Source organism: Protobothrops mucrosquamatus, unplaced genomic scaffold (genome assembly GCF_001527695.2).
Source record: "Protobothrops mucrosquamatus isolate PMUCROS unplaced genomic scaffold, P.Mucros_1.0 scaffold2090, whole genome shotgun sequence".
NCBI classification, from domain to species: Eukaryota; Metazoa; Chordata; class Lepidosauria; order Squamata; family Viperidae; genus Protobothrops; species Protobothrops mucrosquamatus.
In genome coordinates, this window is record NW_015388192.1 from 243,412 (window position 1) to 266,003 (window position 22,592).

The 22,592-nt window shown below is 39.1% G+C and overlaps 1 protein-coding gene across 1 annotated transcript in view; it reads right to left on the reverse strand.

Annotated features, from left to right (window-relative positions):
* The window catches only part of PHF21B (PHD finger protein 21B), a 163,700-nt gene that overhangs the window by 16,508 nt on the left and 124,600 nt on the right, over nucleotides 1–22,592 (reverse strand). The window contains exons 4-7 of the mRNA XM_015824033.1: nucleotides 14,972–15,322; nucleotides 13,755–13,874; nucleotides 1,413–1,464; nucleotides 16–167 (exon numbers count right to left, since the gene is read on the reverse strand). Of these exons, the coding sequence (XP_015679519.1) occupies nucleotides 16–167; nucleotides 1,413–1,464; nucleotides 13,755–13,874; nucleotides 14,972–15,322 (675 nt within the window). The remainder of the gene's footprint in view (nucleotides 1–15; nucleotides 168–1,412; nucleotides 1,465–13,754; nucleotides 13,875–14,971; nucleotides 15,323–22,592) is intronic.

Genomic DNA, 22,592 nt, shown 5'->3' on the forward strand with positions numbered 1-22,592 from the left:
TAAATATTGGGCTACCTCAGTTGTAGTATTTTTAAACTTGCATGAGCCAGAAGTAAAACCAAAAGTGACAATGTTTAAATGTTGGGCTACCTCAGTTTCCAAGAGTCCACTGTAAGCTGGATTGGCGGTACTTCTTCTTTTTCTTTCCTGACGTTTGCTCTGGATTTCTACAATGAATTTCAAAAGGGTTATTTTTCTATACATAAACTAAAATATTTAGATGAAACTTATTTGATCAGACGATTTTCGCTACTTGGCTGACCTTCTGATTAGACATTAGTCTTCTATTACTCATATTTGGTTGACTGAATCAGCCTGATTATCTTGGCCTTTGGGTTTCTGAAGCTCATTTTTGGGACTGACCCAGCAATGTGAAATTTATTTTCCTAGAAACACAAAAGCTTCAAAGGCCACAATATTTGGGTCATGCTAATTTGATATTGGAAGCCTTGCAAAGTATTTTGCTCACAACCTAGGGCAGGGTCCCCAATCTGTGGGCCGCGGTCCAGTAGTGGGCCGTGGGACAGGCTGGCCAGTGCGTGCACATGTACGCACCCCCACTTGCTCTAGCTCCGTGGCTGCGGGGTGCAAAAACAGGACGCCACGCCGCACAGTGCAAAAACGGGCCGCTGCTGCACGGGGTGCAAAAACAGGACACCGCTGCATCTCGGAGCACAAAATGGGCCAACGTCACACCTCGGGGTGCAAAAACAGGTCACTGTGAATAAGAACGGGGTAGGGCTAATATCATGCAAGCACTAGTCCTGCACTGTTTGCATCATACGCATGCTCGCGGCCCCGTGTACGCGTGTAAAATGCTTCCCCCTCCCTTTCCCTCCGGTCCACCAATCAAGAAAGGTTGGTGACCTCTGACCTAGGGCCAATTTCTCCAATGGTATGCCATGGTTGTATTCTGATTGATATCAAGGGAGCTGTCCATTGCAGAGGGAAAAAGGGAAAGAGTGTGAATAGAAAAACTCAATCCATTTAGCTCATTTCTAACCTTATTTTAGAAAAAGGGGGGAACTTCAACACAGCTATCTTGAATTTTTAATCCTAAGCTCTTTAAGTATGCATAGCAGTTATTACTTTTAACATGTTTGCATAGTCTACTTCTAAAGATGCAAAAGAAATCTGATTTCATTATAAAAGGTTAGTTATTTGTGATAATGACTTGCACAATCAGTTTACTCATCTTAATAATGACTCAATAGGGTTCATGTTTAAGAACTGCTAACGAGCTGTGCTGCATTTTTCAAGTTCTTTCCCTTGAGATCTAATTCTAATAATACAATTAAAACACTTCAGGTTAAGGTTTCCAATCTCCTTTTACAAAATAATCTTTTTATTATATTGAAGCATATTGCTTTTTAAAACAGAAGAATTTTTGCTAGTAAGATAAGCATTCTTACCTTCCAAGTATTCAGTCGTAACCAGGCCTAACGCTACCATAAAGGCAATTTTCTAGAGAAGACATAAAGTGAATTAAAAAGTTATTTCTGTATCTTTTGATTATTCCCATAAAAAACTTCATAATCCATGATTATAGCATAGCAGTAGTTGATGGCCTTATTTTAGTCGATCAAAGAGTTGACACAAATATTCTATATTATCTGCATCCATTGGGAATTTACATGAAACAAAATAAAATTATTCAGATAAATGTAGATGTTTGGGTTTTTTTTTAATTACTAGGTAACAACAGTTTGATACAGTATTTTATGCGCCTCTCTGACCTGCTGTATTGGGTTATGAGTGACAGTTCCTGCTATTAATGCACACAGACACATCTTTAATTTTTTGTTTCGATATTATGAAAAATAAATATTAAAAAAAATATGACAACTCCACCAATTTGTTCTCAAAAGTATATCTGGTTCCCCACAGTCATTCTTAGAAAACAAAAATGGCAAAGCTATATCCTCTTTGACTTTTTGTTTATTTCTAATTTATCCAAAGAAGCGTTATTATTTTTGATATCTTGTACAATCTTCAATTTATTGTAACTATTAGATGATGGTGGTGGTTATGATGATGACGATGACTATTATTATGATTTGATCCAATATCAAACCAATTACTGTGGAATATATACAACCATTAAAAAACAGTACATACATAAACATGACATAAAACCAAGAAAATCAAAACTGCAAAGAAGGTACCAATTTCTATAAGAAACCTACATATACAAATTTCACCGCTGCCTTTTATGCGTCTAGAAATTGGTTGCTTAAAAGAGAAAAAGTGATCTCCTCCTAATGAGGGAGAGTAGAATTTCTAATAACTGAAATTAAGAGTTGAAATTGTCACTGCGTATAAAGTAGATACTAATGGAACATGAGTTACAGATTCAATTTCTTTGAATATGTAATTTTTCACGTGTAATTGAAATATTGTAATATCTTCCCTTGTTGTGACCCTGATGAGTAGCACATTAACTCAAGCCAGAGGAAAAAGCCTCCTAGATGGAGCATGCAAGGCCTTGGAAAAAGAGTCAAGAAACAACCAAGGACAGGCGATTCTACTCTCCATGTTGCTACCGTAATTGTGTCTTTGCAGACTGTAAGGCAGACATGTCAAACGCAAGGTCCAGGGGCCGGGTGCGGCCCACGAAGTGGTTTCATGTGGCCCGTGAAGCCATCCTGGAAATAGTGAGGGAACAGCCCCCGCTGCCTTGGCCCTGGCCCAGGCTGGCCAACCAGGAGCCAATGTACAATTTTGTGGTGGCCATCTATGCTGAAACGCATTCAGTCTCCCTCTGACTTTGCCCTGGTACCCATCATGAACAATCTGGCTAAGGAGAGCAAGCACAGCAGCAGCAGCCTTGAGGAGTAGGTAAGTGCAGCTGGGCGCCCCCTTGGGGAAGTGGGGCTGGGCTTGGTGCCGCAGGTGCTCGAGGGCCAGGCTGGGCATTTGACTTCTGCTGCCCAGGGCTCCGGGCAGCCTGCACCACCATCCAGCCCCCCCCACATGGCCTGAGAGGAACAGTGAGGCTCCTCCAGTGGACCATGCCTTGGCACTTGCCCTGGTCCCACCCCCTTCTGCCAGAGACCCTCAGATCTGTCCCACTCCTGCCCAGGCCCCCTTGACGCGAACGATGTAGAGCTGGCCACGCCCACCCAGTAGGCCACACCCACTCCCTCCACGCCCATCCATTAGGCCGCACCCACCCTGGCCACACCCACCTGGCCCCCCAAGGGCAACTACAATGCTGATGTGGCCCTCAATGAAATTGAGTTTGACGCCCCTGCTGTAAGGCAACATGAGCAACTAGGTACCCCAAAGGTTTTTGTCTAGAAAGAAATTCCAAGAGAGGGCAACAATATCCTGATTTGGTAGGAATTCTCATGCTTCGCAGATACTTTTCTACTACAGGTTTTCAAGCCATTGGATCTTCATTTCTTTAGCGTGGATTAATCATCCACCAGCACAGCCTGGATCCTGGGATTCTTTGACCCATGGAAAGGCAAGTGACTTCCATAGTCAACAGGAGTGCTGATTTACCACCAGCCTATCAAGTACTTAGAAGGCGAGGGCTGAGCAGAACAAGCAAACCACAGCCAACGACTTAAAAGCCGGCCATCATCACACCCCAATCAGCATCTAAAAAGCCACATACAACAGGCACCATATAAATACCACACACTCTGCTAGACAGAAGTTCCCTGAAGATGGGTCCAAGAACGAGTCTGAAAGCTCAGAAGACAAAGCCTCTGGTCCCAATGACTGACCCAGATTGGATCCTGCAGGATTATCCTGGGACACATGTATTCGCCTTCATTTGTGACTTCCATAGTATTTCATGGCAAGTTTCAGCTGTATAGTCCAGGAACCTCTCTTCTTCTCTGATGCCTCACAGTGTAGAAACTTGTTTACCAAACCTTTTCGCTTTCCCTTTCAATAAGGAACCAAGCTTGTACTTGGAGCAGGTGTAGTTCAGGCAGGAAAAATACTTTGCACAGACACTGCAAGTCTCAGATCTTCTTCCCTTGCTGTCCATATTGTTTGGCATTTCCCAGCAACTCAAATTTGCTCAGTCCCTTGTGTGCCCCCTTGAGCTGCTCCAACTTGGTCAAGAAAGGCAATGCTCCAATCAGACACAATGGAAAGTCATTAGCACTTAGAAAATTGTTGTCAGCATTACTTAGGAAGTTGTCGTAGTTCCCAATCACTATATTCTGCATTAGTTAGGTGCAACCTTGAATGCTCTCTCTTGTACTAAATATCACTCTCAAAGGTGCAACAAGACTAAGTGTTGAAAAGAGGGAATTAGAAATCTTTATTCCTAAGGGGGAGATAATTAAAGAGATGTCACACTGAAGTTTTCTATTGCCCCAGAGAGTTTAATGATATAAAAGTAAAATCCAATGGAACAGAGATTCCTAATGATCAATACATTTCACTAGCAGAACTAAATAAAGGGAGATGGTTTAATAGGAATTTCCCTTCACCCAAGATCTGGAAAGTTTTAGTTTTAGTTTATGCACAAAGTGGGGAGTTGGAATCCATGGTCCAAAATGTCCCTTCTAATTCTACTTTTAGAATTTCTCTAATTCCCCCAAAGTGGGAATCAGTGAGGAAAAGCAGAGGTAGAAAAGATTAAAACTCCATGACAACCATGTTAGTAAGACAAAAATAGGATTCAGAAATATCCAATGCGCTCCACTATTGTGAATATTAAGTGCAGCTCTAAGGGACAATGCAAATTAAATAAGTAAACATTTATTTGTTTCTTTTTTCAACCATTATATGGTCGATTATTTGCTTTTCTGTTATCCAGTTGGGAGTTATGCAGAATCTACGGTATTTTATCTACTTTTTAATTTTTCCTTTAAAAAACCAGCATAGTTATGATTTATTTTTTTTGGCTGTTGTTGTTTCATGGTGTGGTAAAAATATAAATAAATGCCTTAAGAAATCAGCAGCATATCTGTCTTTGAATAATTTGGTAAGGTTTATTTATATATAAAAAATCATGTTGTAATTATATGTTCTAGTTCTTGTTAACATGCGCTTATACTAATTACACAGTTAGGTCTAATTACACTAATTGCATAAATGCATGTTAATCAACTAAAGCTTATTCAAGGAACAAAATAAATTAACCCAAAGCTTATTTATCAATGCCAAGACAATCATATAGATTTGTTTCTTTGGTACATCCATAAAAATGGAGAGACAAGAAGCAGACTTCAACTTTATATCCCAGGTATCAACATGCGATAAACCAAAACGAAGACTCCTGCTAAATCAACACATCCATAAATAGAAGGCAGGTAAAACAGGGATTTGGAATACTGTTTTTTAACATTAGGATTAGGCTAGGGCAGGGGTAGGCAACCTTGGCTCTTTTATGACTCGTGGACTTCAACTCCCAAAATTCCTGAGCCAGCATGGCTCAGCTTGGAAACCTCACTCTTTCCCCTCAGCATGGCTGGCTCAGGAATTCTGGGAGTTGAAGTCCACGAGTCATAAAAGAGCCAAGGTTGCCTACCCCTGGGCTAGGGCACTCCACGTTACTGTGAGATCAAAGACTCCTTTCATTTAAGATAAGCACAGGGTGATGAAATATGACAAAGAATACAATGTTGGAGGTCAAATAGTTTAATGTGAGTGAAGAAATGGAAGAAAGGGAGATTGGAAATATAAGGGAAAGGGCTTCCTTATGCTGCAAATCCAGACAACAATTTAATGTGAACCCTGTGTCATTAATTTAGCCTGACTATATTTATTTAAAGTCTTATATAGTATGACTCAATGCTGGGCAGTCAACACAGATAGTCTGCAACTTATGACTGCTTATGAACGAAGTTATGACAGGACCACACAAAAGCTACTTATGACCCATTTTTGAATTATGACACCCCTACCGCCTGCAGTCACATGATCATATTTTGGGCGCTTGGCAACTACCTCACCTTTACAGTTGTTTGTAGTATCCCACAGTCATCTAACCATGATTTACGACTTTTTTGTCCTTTTCCAGCTTTTACATTTGGTTTCTCGCAAAAAACCCAAGCCCATTTGGCTTAATGACTGTGGCATTTGCTTTTGTTTGAAGTTATGACAGAGCCCCTAAAATGTATTTATGATCCAAATTCTAAGTTCTGACGGCCAACCCTCTGGAGTAACATGATCAAATTTTAGATGCTTAGGAACTAGCCTGCATTTGTAGCTGTTTCCAGTTTCCACAAAAAATGCCCATTGCAGACAATGGATTCACTTAAGAATCATGGCATTCACTTAACAACACTGCAAAAAATGTCATCAAATCAGGCACAATCATATGATGATCCACATAATGAATGGCACAATTTACGACAATAATTCTGGGTTCAATTATGTTTGTAAGTCAAGGACTATCTGTGTGCGGATGTGAACAGAGTGCAGGCAGGAGACCTTAGTATCTCCAGGAGGGTATTAAATGAAGTCAGTTAACATGGCTCTTGGCCAAGGGGGTAGAATTTTCTTGGCTCTTGTAAATAAGCTCTTCCCAAGTCAGTTTTTCTACCTGGTTGGTCTATCAACACTTTATTTGAGATAGCACGCCTGCTTAGATTCTTTCTTTCTTTCCATGCTACCCATAGCAATTATGAAAACATGGTTTGTCTCTGTGTTGTGTTGTTTTGAGCCTTGTCCTGGCTTTGTGATGGTGTAACTTTCCTGGGGTTCACTCTGATATAAGAAAAAAAAGCAGGAGCAGAAGATATCAAAATTAATTGTGGAAACGTGATTTAGCTAGGGCAGACTCCTTGAACAATTGACGGAATTCCTTATATGTAACAGGGGCTTGTTTTTTATGGCTACAAAAAAAATCTGTAAAATTATTAAAATTGCAAAATCAGTAAACTCATCATATAATAAAGGCATGCAAAATATTGAAAATCAGTTTAGGTATTACAATAGAAATCATTTCAAATCTGGCTATTTCCAAAACATGTATGCATGTTGTATTTAAGGCATAGCATACCTATTGTATTGTTTCAAATTATGCATTTGAAATTACCCCATAACAAAATAATGAGTTATAATAATAGTAACAGGTGCATAAGTTAGTAATAGTAATAGGTTAGTGTTAGTGCGTTGGCACGGAGAGTAATTTGTAAGAGAGGAGTTCTTTCATTAAAATCTGACTTCTGCTATAAACCTACCAGGGAATCTGATAAATTACAGCTTTGGAATCTTCCCTTCTGTAATACCCAGATAACACTAACCTTTCTCTCAATACTGCTGTAAGAAATTCTAGGCAAAAATAAACGAACTGCTACAAAGTTCAGTGTGAGTGTTAAGTGGTATTATTAATAAAATAATGCCATTTACAATCTAAAAACAGTACAATGATTCATGAACTGCACATCTTTTTTATTTTCAAATAGGAGATAAACTCAAAATGAAACTGTTGATTTTATAAAGATAGATAGATAGATAGATAGATAGATAGATAGACAGACAGAAATAGATTATTGATTGATTAGTCTTACGATCATATCAAATATTAAAAATAAAGGTTAAATACAAGGTCTGTTTCCAAGATAAAATAGGTATAATAATAATAAGATGATGATGATGATGAAAATAATAATAATAATAATAATAATGATGATGATGATGATGATGATGATAATAATAATAATAATATAATAATAATAATAATAATAATAATACAGTTGGAAGGGACCTTGGAGGTCATCTAGACCAAACCCCTGCTCAGGCAGGAAACCCTATACCATTTCAGACAAATGGCTGTCCAGTTTCTTCTTAAAAACTTCCAGTGTTGGAGCATTCACCGCTTCTGGAGGCAGGTTGTTCCACTGGTTAATTGTTCTGACTGTCAGGAAGTTTCTCCTTAGTTCTAGGTTGCTTCTCTCCTTGATTAGTTTCCATCCGTTGCTTCTTGTCCTGCCTTCAGGCGCTTTGGAAAATAGCTTGACTCCCTCTTCTTTGTGGCAGCCCCTGAGATATTGGAACACTGCTATCATGTCCCCCCTCGTCCTTCTCTTCGTTAAACTAGACATACCTAATTCCAGCAACCGTTCCTTATGCAATACTAAAATACACATGTGCTTAATACAGACAGTCAATATTCAGATAAATATATCATCTTTATATGATAGCCCATTCAATATAATGGATTCTTAGCCAAACTGTCTTTTCTCTAAACTTAGCAGTTCTGCTAATAATGTATATCTTAGAGTCCAGTAGAAAACAGGGCAATTGCAATTTAGGATTCAATGGGCTGCTCTTTCAAGTAGAGATTTTAGATATCTAAACATCCAGTCATGATATTGTAACAAAAGGGCCCAGATTTGGCCTTGGAATCCAATAACTCAAATCTTACTCTAGAGTAGGCCTTTCTTAAGAATGGCATCAAACTGATCAAGCTGTTTGTCAATTTCGAAAGTGGTTATGTTCTTAGACAACCAGTTTAAAGACTTATTTTTTGCCAATAACTTCATATTTATTTGTACACTAGTATCTAAGACTTTCTGTTTAAACATTTCCTTTGCCCAGAAATGGCTGTGTATAGAGTGGATGCCTGGTTTTGCTCTGATGACGTGCTCCCAGGATGATTCTTAAAAAACGGGTTTGAACTTTATCTCAAGTAGAACAGATTTTACAGAATAGAAGCAACACTAAAAATATTCCATGTGGAAAAAGTCTTATAGCGAAAAAAATGGCTAAGCCAATACTTTTTTTTTAAAGCAACGATTAAGCTCAAGCAGCTACGTTGTGCCAAAAAGGAGACCTACAGGAAAGAAGATAGATTTTTGTACCGTCAGGGCAGGAATATATTAATAAGGAAGATCAGGGTAGCAAAGAGAAGCTACTTCGAAAAGCTGAAAAATCAGCTCTCAGCTAATGAACTAGCAAATGTGTGGAGAAGCCTGAAGAATATAATTGGCAGACCTTCCTCCATCACTGAAGAGAATCGGCAACCGGCAGATAACCTGAATGTGTTCTACTGTGGGTTTGAGAGGAGAACACTGTCATCTATCATTGTCTTTCCCCACCTCAGATGCACCAGCAATAGCCAAATCTCCTACACCTATCTCCAACTCTCTGGGCCCCCACCTCTGGTGATTTTAGAATAAGATGTGAGAGGTCTATTTCACAGGCAAAAGATCAAAAAAACACCAGGCCCAGACAGAGTAACTCCTTCTTGCTTGAAAGTCTGTGCTGAACAACTGCCTTCCCCCGTATTTTGAATACATCACTAGAGACATGCTATTGTCACTTCTTGCTTCAAATGCTCTTGTATCATCCCGGTTCCCAAGGAACTCTCCATCAAGGAACTAAATGACTATAGATTAGTTGCTCTGACATCTGTAGTTATGGAGATCTTTGTTAGGCCCACCTGGAAATCATCATAGATCTGCTATTGGACCCCTAACAGTTTGCCTACCGAGCAAATGGATCGGCAGATGCTGCTGCCAATATCGCATTGCATGTCAAGGTATTAATTTAATAGCTAAACAGCTTATGTAATGATGTAATGTAACATAAGGTGGATGATGCAATAATAGGAATGACTCAGCCGGTGTCTGTATCCCTTTAAGAGCCTGAGTATAAAAGGGAAGGCTCTGCTGCTGTGTTCTCTCTCTTGTCCGTTTCCTGCTGTAATTGCTGTGTATTGGAGTTTGCTGAATTATCACCTGTATGTACGTTGTTTCTAGTAGATATTGTAATATAAACCACCATTTAATACAAACCACTGTTTACTGTATTTACTCCTGGGTTACCTCAGCGCAATAAGATTGTGCATGCTCTGACGTTGCACTACATCTTGCAACATCTTGAATCCCCAAAGACCTATGCAAAGATCCTTTTAGATGTCTTCAGCTTGCATTCAATACCATCATTCCAGAAATTCCTCACATGTTCCATTAGCTGTGCCTGTCTGTACTTGTGGGTAAACTATTAGCTTTTTGAAAGATAGGAAGCAACCGGTGAAGCTATGGAAAATCACACTGAGAACCTGAGCAATCAGCATGGGTGGCCCTCAGGACTGTGTGCTCTGTCCATTGCTCTTCTCTCGCTATACCAATGACTGCATCTCTAAGGATCCCACTGTTAAAGTTTTGAAATTTGCAGATGATACAACAGTCATTGGTCTCATTCGAGACAGTGATGGGTCTGCATATAGACAGGATGTTGAACAATTGGCCCTGTGGTGCAGCTAGAACAATCTGGATCTGAACATGCTTAAAACACATAGAGATGAGAGTGGATTTTAGGAGGACTCCTTCTATTCTATCACCTCTTACTATATTTGACAGCAGAGTATCAGCGGTACAATCCTTCAAATTTTCCAGGTTCTATAAACTCCCAGGATTTGAAATGAAGACCTAAAACCATCACTAAAAAGAATGTTCTTCTTGGACTTCTGGTTTGACGTCGTGGCGTGACAGGCACAGGAAGACAGGGTTCTGTCTTCCACGTTTGATTTCGCCCCGCTGGGGACCCTAAAAAGGGTTGAAAGTTGTCCCGAAGAGGTGACAAAGAAGGAGGGGACCCTCATAGATCACAGAGAGGCCATGGCCCTTCCACTGGATCTGATGAAGCCCTCCAAACCGGCAGTGGAAAGATTGGCTACATTTGCTGCTGACAACCGAAGACAAGTACTAACTAGCAATTTTTGAGCAACGTGGATGGAACTGGGTGAGACTTTATCCTCTTTTTATTACCTTAATACTACTCTCCTGGAAAAAAGAATGCCCAAAGCAAAGAATCCTCCCCGATGAAAGAGGGAAGGGAAGTTATTGCCCTGCTCCCTCAGGAAAAGAAAAGCGGCTAATTAATTCCTTTGGGGAAAAACAGAGGAAACCACAAGATCAATTTGGAACTAATACAGATCTATAACTTTGAAATTTGGGGACTAAAAGTACCTTTGAGACTTTTTTTTAGAAAAAATATTTGAAAGTTTGCAAAATAAGCTTGGATTTGGAAAGCTGGAAGACAGTGTCAATGACATCTAGTGGAGAATTATGGCACTACAATTTATTATGATTAAGGGAAACTTGGCTTGAAGCCCAGACTCAGATAAGACTCTTTGTTGTTCCTGGACACTTTCACTTTTGCAGACTACAGCTGGGAAAAGAGAAAAACAAAAACTCTTGGGCTGCTTATCTGGGTTGGAGACCCTATTGGACTATAAAGACTACATACAAAAACAAAATTAATGTTCCATACTCAGCCTTAAATGATAAAAAAAATCATCTTCAACACCTGTCTCTAAAGCTCCCAGTTTGATATATCAACAAGAAAAAGTTAATGAATCTCAGAAAGAAATTCTTTCCATGTTGAAATCAATTCACGAGACGTTTTATTTCAGGATGAAACTAAAAGTAACACAAATGAGATAAAAGAACAATTTTCTAACCTAAACTTACAAATCCAGACAATAACTACAAAGAAGGAAATAATAACCCCCAAAACAGAAGGAAAATTAGAAGAAATGGATCCAAAGATGGAGGTCCTAAAGGAAGGAATTAACAGACAGATACAGACAAATGAAAAATTAAAAGATGCAGTGATAACACCAGAAATGGAAAAGATATCGTTAAGATCGCAGAACATATTTGAGGATAAGGAAGAAGAGCTGATCGAATGGATGATAAAGCTCAAGAGAAATGCTGAATGTTGATAAACAAAAAAATGAAAAAGAAAAACTGAAGGAGAAGGATGGAGGCTGTTTAATGAATATAAATGGGTTGAGCGTTCTTCCAAAAACACTTCAAATTCTTTTCCTCATTCCAAACAAATATACAAAAACAAAGGAAGGACTACTTGATGATTTAAATATACTGACTTGGAAAGTTATTTGGCAAAGGAAGAAAGTTAGAGTAAAACTGAAGAAAATAGAGGTTCTGACCTATTAGATGGGATATTATATTACTAAACAGATGTTTGAATATGGCTAAGAAAATAGATAACTGTTAGAAATAAAAATATTATTATAATTAGAAGGATAGAAAGTTAATAAAATAATTATTTTTTAAAAAAAAGAATGTTCTTCCTGCGTCAACTCAGGAAGTTCAGACTGCCCAGGAGCTGTTAATCCAGTTCTACAGAGGATTTATTAAGTCTGTCAATTGTACGAGTGTAATTGTCTGGTTTAGTACAGCAACCAAACAGGACAGGTACAGATTCCAACAGATAGTTAGGATTGCAGAAAAAACAACTGCAACCACCCTATCTTTCATAGAAGATCTGTATATTGCACAGGTCAGAAGGAGGGCTGAGAAAATATCTAAAGACCCCTCACATCCTGGACATAAACTGTTTCAACTCCTCCCCTCAGGATGCTGCTATAGGGCATTGCATGTCAAAACAACTAGACACAGGGACAGTTTTTTCCCTCATCCTATCGCTCTGCTGAACACCTAATTCTCACAGTACTATGTCTGTGTATATTTGCCCATGTTGTATGGCTGTAGTATTATTATTATCCTCCCATCTTCTTTACTACCCTCTCTTATTCGTACCATTATTATGATTATTATTATTCTGTTGCTTTGCATGTACACTGAGAGCTTTTGCACTGGAGACAAATTCCTTGTGTGTCAAATCACACTTGATCAAATAAAGTATTCTATTCTATTCTATTCTATTCTATTCTATTCTATTCTATTCTATTCTATTCTATTCCATTCCATTCCATTCCATTCCATTCCATTCCATTCCACTCCACTCCATTCTATCTCTTATACTTTTTAGAATTTTTATAATTAGTATTGTTTTACAATTCACATGTAACCATCTTTACCCAAAAATGAGTATTTCTAAGGGTATAATTTTAAGATTATCTCTCAAATATTGTCACTCTAGGAAATTTGTCTTGAGACATTTGACGAATGCATAGCCTTTGAAAGTGAATTAATGAGCAACTATGTCTATCAGATAAATTTTAGATAATGTTCTGGTTAAAATACAGTTCTGTAGTAGAACATCTTGCAAAATCACCTTTATAGCTCAACCCAGCATGCTGTAAGTCTAATTTTAAAACCTAATGTAAGTTCCATTCAGCTATATTAGCAATGTAAACTATAGCTTTACACATGGAATAAAAAGGTCATTTATTCAAAATTAAGTTCTGCCATCCCCAGACCGCTGATCAAAATTGTTCTAGCTAGCAGATGTGAGAAAAGTAGTTTATATACAGGTTTAATTCTAAAGACAACCTTCCTTTATATTGTCCATTTCAACTTTGTGCAAAATACAAGCGGACATCAATTTTCAACAGATTCTACCTGAAGAATGGGAAAGGAGCTGTTTTATTTATCACAGCACCGTTTTTTTCACAGGCACCATTCTGTGTAGAGCTGAAGCAAGCAGATATTGGCCTATTTAACTTGTTATGGTGTGAATGCTTCCTGATGAATTCTTCCTGGTACAATAATTTTCTGGATTTTGGAGAAGCAAGAGCAAATTGACACCCTCATTGTTTCATTAGGAAACTAGCAGAGTACAGGCACAAACATAAACTGGATGAAGGCAGAAAGGAGACGTGTGGAGAAAGTAGTGGAGGGGCATAAAAAAAAACTTTATGGCTAGACAACAGGCGCATTACATTTGCCTCAGCTATATTTTGTGGTTATATTCTCCAGCAAAAGTTGTAAATAAAATAAAAATATCTGAGAAATACACAATTGTATCAATCTTTGATCTATTTTATATTGTGATTATTAGAGTCTTTATGTGCACAACAAACATGTATTATATTTTTCAAGATAAAAAAGTGGTCTTTTTACCTCTGGATTTTCATCTTTTCTCTTTTTGGTAGCAGGTCCCTGAGTTGACTCTTCAACAGGTTTCTTTATCTCCACTTTATTTTCTGTCTGAGTTTGAACTTTAGGTTGAATGATGATGACCTGAAAATCAAGAGACGGGTGAAAGTAAGACATGAAAATAAACCAATGCATATAGCTAAAGGAAAGGAAGTTTCCCCAATGTTGACAATTTCAAGACTCAACATGTTCAACTCACAGAATAATTTTAATTTTGGCTAGGGAAACTGCAAAGCCTTTAAGCTGAGGTCTGCTCTGTCAATAAAACATGTAAAAATACAGAAGTTGTAATAAGATTTGAATGTCAGGTAAGCATCCTACAAAAATAACCTTGAACTGACAATTTCCTCTATGTAGGCTTTGCTTTTTGACAACAACAGAAAAATGGCTTGCCACTGACTTCTCTGAAGATATTTTTGGGCTTTTCAATCTCGCCCAAATTTGTATCCTTGATCTCTATAAAGTTGTTGAAAGAACATTTAGACTTACGCTACAGTAGGTCATCAATCTGCAGATAATTGTTTAATCTATAATCTATAATACAGCAGTTTATATCCTTTAGCACCTGTCAGGAATCAGTAAAGAGCTAGATGAGATTGAAATATAATAGAAATTGAGAAAAGAGCTGCATTCCATCTAACAGACCACCCGGGAGCCCTGGATATGATGGAAATACCTCTGGGTTTGGAGTCATATTCTCCATTAAAAATAAAGCTATGGACCGTCTCTCTGGATTCTTCACAGTTACATCAGCTCTGTTGTTTGCATCTGTTTCCTGGTAATTTTGCTTTGATACCATCTTGATCTGATTACCGTTATGGGCACTTAATTGGTTTGCAATGAAAGATGTTTCTGGACACTCCGCCACTTCTGCATACCACAACTGAAAGCCAGTAATGAATATGCCAATTCTGCAAAAGCTCTCTTGCTTAGCTTTCAAGCCAGTTAACCCTTAACCTCTTCCGTGGCCCAGTTCTGGGATATAGGAATGAATCCCTTCACGACTGCCAAGTGAGGTCAAGTGATAAGATTTGATTATGAATCCCATTTACTGAGGCATACAAGATTCCCACTTTATTCATCACGGCGGTCACTGTAGTAAGCAGAAACTCAGATCTGCCGTCTTGATATTGTCTTAACTTAGTCATTTATAATGCCTGCAGTTCCCTGATGAAACCTACCTTGCTGTCAGCACTGATGAGAAGTGGTTGCACTTTAATGCTGTCATTAACCACCGAGACAGCAGTGCTGGTGTTGATGGGCATTGCATTATTGGGAGATGTTGAGATAATGGCATATGCTACCCCAGCACTATTCAGGGATGAGGAGATGGCTGCCGTCTCTGTGACACTTTGTGATTGGCTGCTGGACGTCTGTACATGGCTAACAGTATTATTGGCAGTGGGGAGGGCAGGAGCTGGGTTCTTGATGCTGACCACTGTTGCCTTCTGAAACGTTGGAGGTTGCTTGGAAGGTTGATCTCTGCATGGAGAAATTGGGAGGCTGTCTGGGATCAGAGTCTTTGGCCTAACCTGCAGGAAAGAGGGGAAAAAAACTCTTCTACGTAACTCCAGAGGAAGCCATTCCAATGCTATTTAACAAAAATAATGGGCCTTTTTCAGATCATTTTTTTCCCCCAACAGTTTGCTGAAACGCAGATTTCCAACCGTGGGAGATGAAAATATAGCCCACCACCTCATTGGGCGAAACAAGGCCTAGATCAGTGATGACAAACCTTTTAGAGACCGAGTGCCCAAACTTCAACCCAAAACCCACTTATGTATCATCGGGTGCCGGTTAGGCATGGCCCCTTGGGTGGGTGTGGCCAATTGGGTGGGCGTGGCTGCGGTGGTAACGGCAGACTGGGTGGGAGTAAAAAGTTCAATCAATCAATTCCAACTTTGCGAGATCTTTTTTTTCCCCACGAGAAGTTGAAATTGATTGATTGAACCTTTTTTTTTTTGCACACGGCGATGGAGGCCTAAAGTGAAAAGGTTTTATAAAACCCAGCTGAAGGCCTAGGACTGGGGTGACAGCGCATGTGCCCACAGAGAGGGCTCTGTGTGCCACCTGTGGCACGCGTGCCATAGGTTCACCACCTCGGGTCTAGATCTAATAAGAGAGGCCCCACATAGATGATTTAAAAGCTTTGATTGAAGCCGTTTCATAATACAGACAAATTATTTGTAATTTGCTAAGCTGTTGCAATGTGCGCAATATGAAATTGCAAAGTAGATAGTTTTACGTGTATATTTAGAATACGAGCATTGTAACCATTGGAAATGAGGAACTGAAAGTAACTGATGGATGAAGGTTTCAGATGTACAAGGGTGTATGTGGAAACTGCTGGTCAGCAAGTAAGAACAAGGAACTGATTTTGCAAGATAATGACTACCTGTGGATGGTCGTTGGAATAAAAGTATAAAAGTTATAGCTCAAGATCAGCTCGGGGCCATTGGCCAATAGCTATCCTTTGGAGTTGCTATGTCAGTGGACCTCATTGCAATGGGTTATTAATATAAGTGATGTTGTGTTACTATGCTTGCTATGTTCCAAATTATTAGCAAAATAAACCTAGTTGTAGGAAACATTGGAGAAAGGAGAGCTAAGTACACCACCTTGAATTCCTACTCAAGTAGAATATAGTGTAAGTCAAATGAATTAATCATCTTCCTGGGCAATAACAAGGATCCACCAACTGATCGCTCATGTGTTGATAAAACAAGTGAATCTATCAACAAAGACTGACATATGAGAGACAATGCAAAGGTTTGTCTGAAAGTCCTCCTCCATGATGACGAAATATCCTGAAGGTGGAGTTGAAGATGAATTTTTTATTTCTGCGCCTACAATTAGTGTGTGGAAAGCCTGATTCCAAGTTGAGGCCAAGAACAAAATGGATGTTATCATCCTGATCTTTTGCACTTAATTCATAGCATAATCAGTCTTGGTGCTCAATAGTCTTCTCCTCTAATAAGAAGAAATTGTAGGAAGTCATCAATGGAGTGCAACCATCACCTTTGTTTGTTCACTATTTGACAAGCGTGTTTAACGTATGAAATATTCCTTAGCATAGCTATCCCTAGACTATAACAAGGTGAAGATGTTATGAATGCAGATGAGATTCATCAACAGGAGTTAAGTTTTCCATTTTATTTCTTTAAAGCAGCTAACAGGGCTGGAACGAGGAAGACAAGATGGCGATCCAAAATAGAGAGAAAAAAACCGGTTTTGTAAAAAATCGAAGAATGCTCCAAAGAGATTTCCGAGTGACATTCAAGAAGAGATTTTCCAACCAAGACAGTCTGCAGGTAACTACAATGCCTTCTGTGGATGTAATTAAGTAAACAATATGCTGTACACTCAAGATCCTGCACAAATAATTTATTGTGCTACACAGTTAAATTCAGTTTCTTTCAATCCACTTGCTCTCAGCACTGTTTGTTTTCCAATAATTGGACACTGAAAGTAACGGTCTCTGCTGTTGCCTTCCAGCATGCAAAAGTAGATTTTTAGCTATTGCAGCTGGAAGAATAGAGGCAAAGTCAAGCAAAAGGTTTGCCCTGTTCACACACATATCAGTACACATTCTGCTAGTTCTAGTTGCGTGGTAGTACAATGTGATACAGCTCTTATGGCAATACATGTGTCTTGATTTCTTAACAGATAGGAAGAATCCTACAGAAAGGATGTCTGTGTCCAGCTGTTGAACAACTGGAATTGGCTCCACTCAGCTCAGCCAATAGTGAATCACCTAGTAGTCATTCTTTATGCCCCTTATGACCAAATCTGTCCCTGCCTCCATCTTTTACCCCTGCAAATTAATTTTCTTAATGGAGCTCATTTCTCTTGCAAGCTCTTTCCTCCTTAGACCTCAACGGCACCCACGCCTTGCCACCTCCGCCAAGATCTCATTTTTATGCTTGGAATCTTTGAGGTTCGCGCCTTATAGCAGTGTTTCTCAACCTTGCTGGCTGGGGAATTCTGGGAGTTGAAGTCTACACATCTGAAAATTGCCAAGGTTGAAAAACACTTCATTAGCGTATGTACATAACAAAGTTGGTATAGTATAACCAGGGCTTTTTTTCTCATAGAACGCCCAGATCGGAGTTCCGGCACCTTTTTTGGATGGAACCTTGTAGGATAGGCAAGATGGGTTGTATGACGTGTGTGAGTTCCGGCACCTTTTTATTTTAGAAAAAAAGCACTGAGTATAACAGTTAAGATGTTGGGACAAGGCATGGGGAGATACAGGTTCTAGGCCCCTTTAGCAACTGGGCCAGCTGCTTTCTCTCACCTGATCTATCTCATAAGACTGCGGAGCAAGAAGATGGGGGAGCACTATCTATGCCAGGGCTTTTCAACCAGTGGTACGGGTACCACCTGTGGTACATTGGCACCTGGCAGGTGGTATATGCGACCATCCTAGAAAAGTGGTAGCAGGGGAGGGGAATGAGCAGCACAGCACAAGCCTGAGCGAGAGATGGCTGGAGCTGCAGGGCTGTCAGGGCTCAACGGAAGCACCAGGATCAGCACCAGGCTCCAGCTGGAGCTTGGCGTTGATCCTGGCGCTTCTGCTGATCCCCGAAGAAGCACCGATCAGCTGGAATGTTGCAGCATCTCCAGGGTCTTGTGATTTACGTTCAGATGCTTGGCAACTGATTCATATTTATGACGGTCACAGTGTCCCAGGTTCATGTGAAGTGACCAAAACCTGCTGCAACCACCCAGCAAACAGGGGGAATAAAAACCAAACACCCCCCACCCCCGCTGCCAATCCTCAACAGAAATGCTCACAACAATGAAAACCTCAGACAGGAGGAAGAGTGCCGCTGGGTGGGCAGGCAGGTGTCTTGCTCGGCTGTGGCTTGGGGGGCACTTTTTTCAGTGCTATTGTAACTTTGAAGAGTCACTAAGCGAACTGTTGTAAGTCGAGGACTACCTGTACTTTATCTTTTTTTCCTTTTGGGGGGGGTGTCATCAGATTTTTGACACTTTGCTAGGTGATTGGTGGTACTCGGATGTTGCCATATCCTAAAAGTGGTACAATGGGTCAAAAGGTTGAAAAGCCCTGATCTATGCTACCTTCAATCTTGATACAAAAGCCAGAATATACACCTAAGTAAACGAACAAGGTCCCCCTCCCTTAATTATCTTCTCTTCTGTCCAAAGTTGGACTGAAATTTTTCTGGAAGCCAAGCCTGCTTTATTTCCTGTTTGATTATGAAACTTGTTCTCTAAAGCGGCTTTTATACATTGCAATTCTCTGTAATAATAATCAAAGATCAAAATACTGAGGGCTGAACTAAAGCCCAGTACTTTTTAAAATCTGGCACTACAAGGATACAAAAAACACTCGATGGCGGTCAATCATCCTTTGCTTTCTTTCCTCTGGATTCAAAATCCCATTACTAATGATAAAATAATTCAATCTACATTAACATATCTTATTAGCAAAATAGAACGAATGCTATGGTTAGGCTAATTTAAACACATTTGACATTGTTTTATTAACGAACAGTATATTTGCAGATAAAATTTCACACATACAAAATCCTAAAGTAATTCTGTTGCATATGTAAACTGGTAGCTGCTGCCCCCTTGTGAAAATTCGGCTCAGCTGCACATTCTACCTACATCTTAAGTTTTCGCCTGTTTTCAAACCATGTCAAATTCAAAATAATTCATTTTACATATAACAAATAAATGCCACTGTGTGCACAACCTAAGCTTTAAAAAAAAATCAAATAGTTGCCCTGACCCAGAGGCCAAGAAAAATTAGCATAAAACAAAGAGCTGTTCTCTTACTGAACTGTTTTAATCCTCACACTCCACGTTGTGCCAATGAATTTTAACTAATAGTTTTAAAATATACAATTAAAGGATTAGAGGGTTTATTAAAAAAGATCCCAAAAATATATACTACAAACGTATGTTAAATGATGATAAAACTTTAAAGAGGAGGTTATGCACTCAATTCTGAGATAGAATCAAGTAGATATGATGGAAGTTATGCCCTCTGCTTCTAGAATACTTATGTTCAGGAAATTTAATCAGATGGCAGTCTGAAATACAGAATATTTTGAGAAAGGAAAGTGGATTTTCTTATAAACATTTCATTTCCAGAGTTGATTTGATCACAGTCCCCATTGGAAATCTTTTGAGGTTCCACCGTGTGAAAATTTGGAAGTGCTCATTAAAAAGGTGCGCAAGGAAAACGGTAAAAATCAGCCCCTCAGTTCATTTCTTTTATTAAATTGTATGTTCAGTGATGATGCAAAATTACAGTCTTGCTCCTTCATTCTTGTCCCTGAAAACATTCTTCTTCATAAAAAGAGCATAAAACCCACAACTGGATTGTGATTTCCAGTTACGATCTGAACAAACGGCTGCTCAGTACGTTTGAATGAAATAGTCTTCTGCAAAATTATGATTCACTGCACAGAGGATAGAGGAAGAGGATGTGGGAAGAGACAGTCAAAGTTCATAAGCCAGCTTGCTCACATAACTATGGTTTAGTATTCCATGCAGTAAACTCCTTTAGAGTCCTAACTTCTTCAGCATTCGTTCCTCCTACTCACCCTAACCTTGCATTGTAATTTTTAGTAAAATTACTATTTCAAAAGCCATTCACTCTACAGGTCTCCCCAGTGGTGGAATTCAAATACCTGAACAACCGGTTCTCTTATTTGATGCAGGGCTGGGCCTCCGAGTCCTAGAACGGACTTCCAGAAGTGGCATCCACGCATTTCTGGTGGGCCGTTCTAGGCCTGGGAGGCCTCTGAGGCCTACACTGGACTTCTGGAAGCCAACCGGTTCTCCAAATGCAGCAAAATTTAACTACTGGTTAACAAACCGGTGCAAACTAGCTTAATCCCACCACTGGGTCTCCCATATTTTCTGTGCTCATCTTTGACATATTTCTTCCTATCACTCTTCATTGCCCATCATCGCACACTTATCTTAACTGTCTGGTTCAATAACACAGAATTTTTATTTTTAAAGTCTATCATAAAGATGAGGAAATATCCTCTTCTGCACAGCTACAAAAAGTGCATAATCATTTCTTTCTCTAGATTGGGCCATCTTCTATGTCACATTTTTCAGAAGATTTTCTATTTTTCCAAGGCCTTAAACATTTTTTTGAATGTGTCCTAATAAACTAGTTGTTTAAATCTCTGAGGCACTATGACAAGATAATGTTAATAAGATTTCTTGATTTGTAAGTAAACAGAAAAAAAATATATTTAAATCTTCACAAAAAATGCTCTTGGCATCCCCAAAATATTCCTGAAATATCTAAAATTCTGTTACATCTCATTTGCCAAACTGCCACCCGATCAGCTTTCCCAGGCATATATTCTGGTATGCATGTAGGAAACATAAGGCATTATGGAAAATATTATTTATATTTATCCATTTATTAAGTTCTTTGAGAATCTATATGTCCTGGTGAAATTAAGAGCTCTTGAGCTACGTTACTTTGCAAGAATATTTAAAAAATGATAGTATGTATCTTTAATAATGATGAAGCTGTAGATTACATTTAACACGTTGTAAATCAGGGGTCTTCAAACTTGGCCCTTTTATGACTTGTGGACTTCAACTCCCAGAATTCCTCAGCCAGCTGGCTGAGGAATTCTGGGAGTTGAAGTCCACAAGTCATAAAAGAGCCAAGTTTGAAGACCCCTGTTGTAAATAGTTCCAGTTAATCACTTGACAAATAATAGAGCAAGCACCTTCTGACTTTCTTTGTTACTATTGATAGGGGATGATGTTTATAAAGACCCATAACTTAGTATGAGACAATTGCCAGATTTTTTCAAAAACAAATAAGGCAAAAGCATCTAAATCACCTATAATTCCTGCATGATGTAAATCAGGAGTCTTCAAACTTGGCCCTTTTATGACTTGTGGACTTCAACTCCCAGAATTCCTCAGCCAGGCATTCTGGCTGAGGAATTCTGGGAGTTGAAGTCCACAAGTCATAAAAGGGCCAAGTTTGAAGACCCCTGATATAAATCATCAATAGGAACCACAAATGAGGAATTTTATATTATGCAAAGACCTCACAAAGATCACAAAAGAAAGGGTAACATTTATTAACATGCTGGAAATATCACACCTCTCTCAATTGAATTGAACTGAATTACACATCCAGTGTGTGGTTGGCAATTGAGGTCACAGAGATTAAAAATATTTTTAAAAACTCAGCAATCTCTCTTTAGGAACAAACTGGGAAGAGTAGATCCCAAGCATTTTGCCCCTTAATATTAGCCACTTGTTTGTGTGAATGTGTCACAAAGATTTACAGAACCCACTTATTACTGAACACTTATCAATTGCTGTTCAAAAAATCACTAATGGCATCTCTCCAGGAAGAAGTTGTTATAATACTTTTATTTCTACTGGTTGCCAAACCAGATATTTCAAGCTAAAAGCACGTTCCTCTCTGGACAAAACTGATTTTAGCTTTTTGAGAAGCCCATTGCCAAAAAGAAGATTCTGCATTCTCTCTATAACTAATGTATTACAGGTAATCCTCAACTTATAAGCATTTGTTTAGCAACTGTTCATAGTTACAATGGCACTGAAAAAAGTGACTTACAACTGGTCCTCGTGTTTATGACCGTTGCATCAACCCCACTGTCAGATGATCAAAATTTGGGTGCTTGGCAACAGTTGGGTCCTATCAACACCATTTGGTACCTTCCCGGCAACTTCCAATAAGCCAAGTCAATGGGGGAAGATGGGTTTGCTTAATAACTGCATGATTCACTTAACAACCGTGGCAAAAATGTC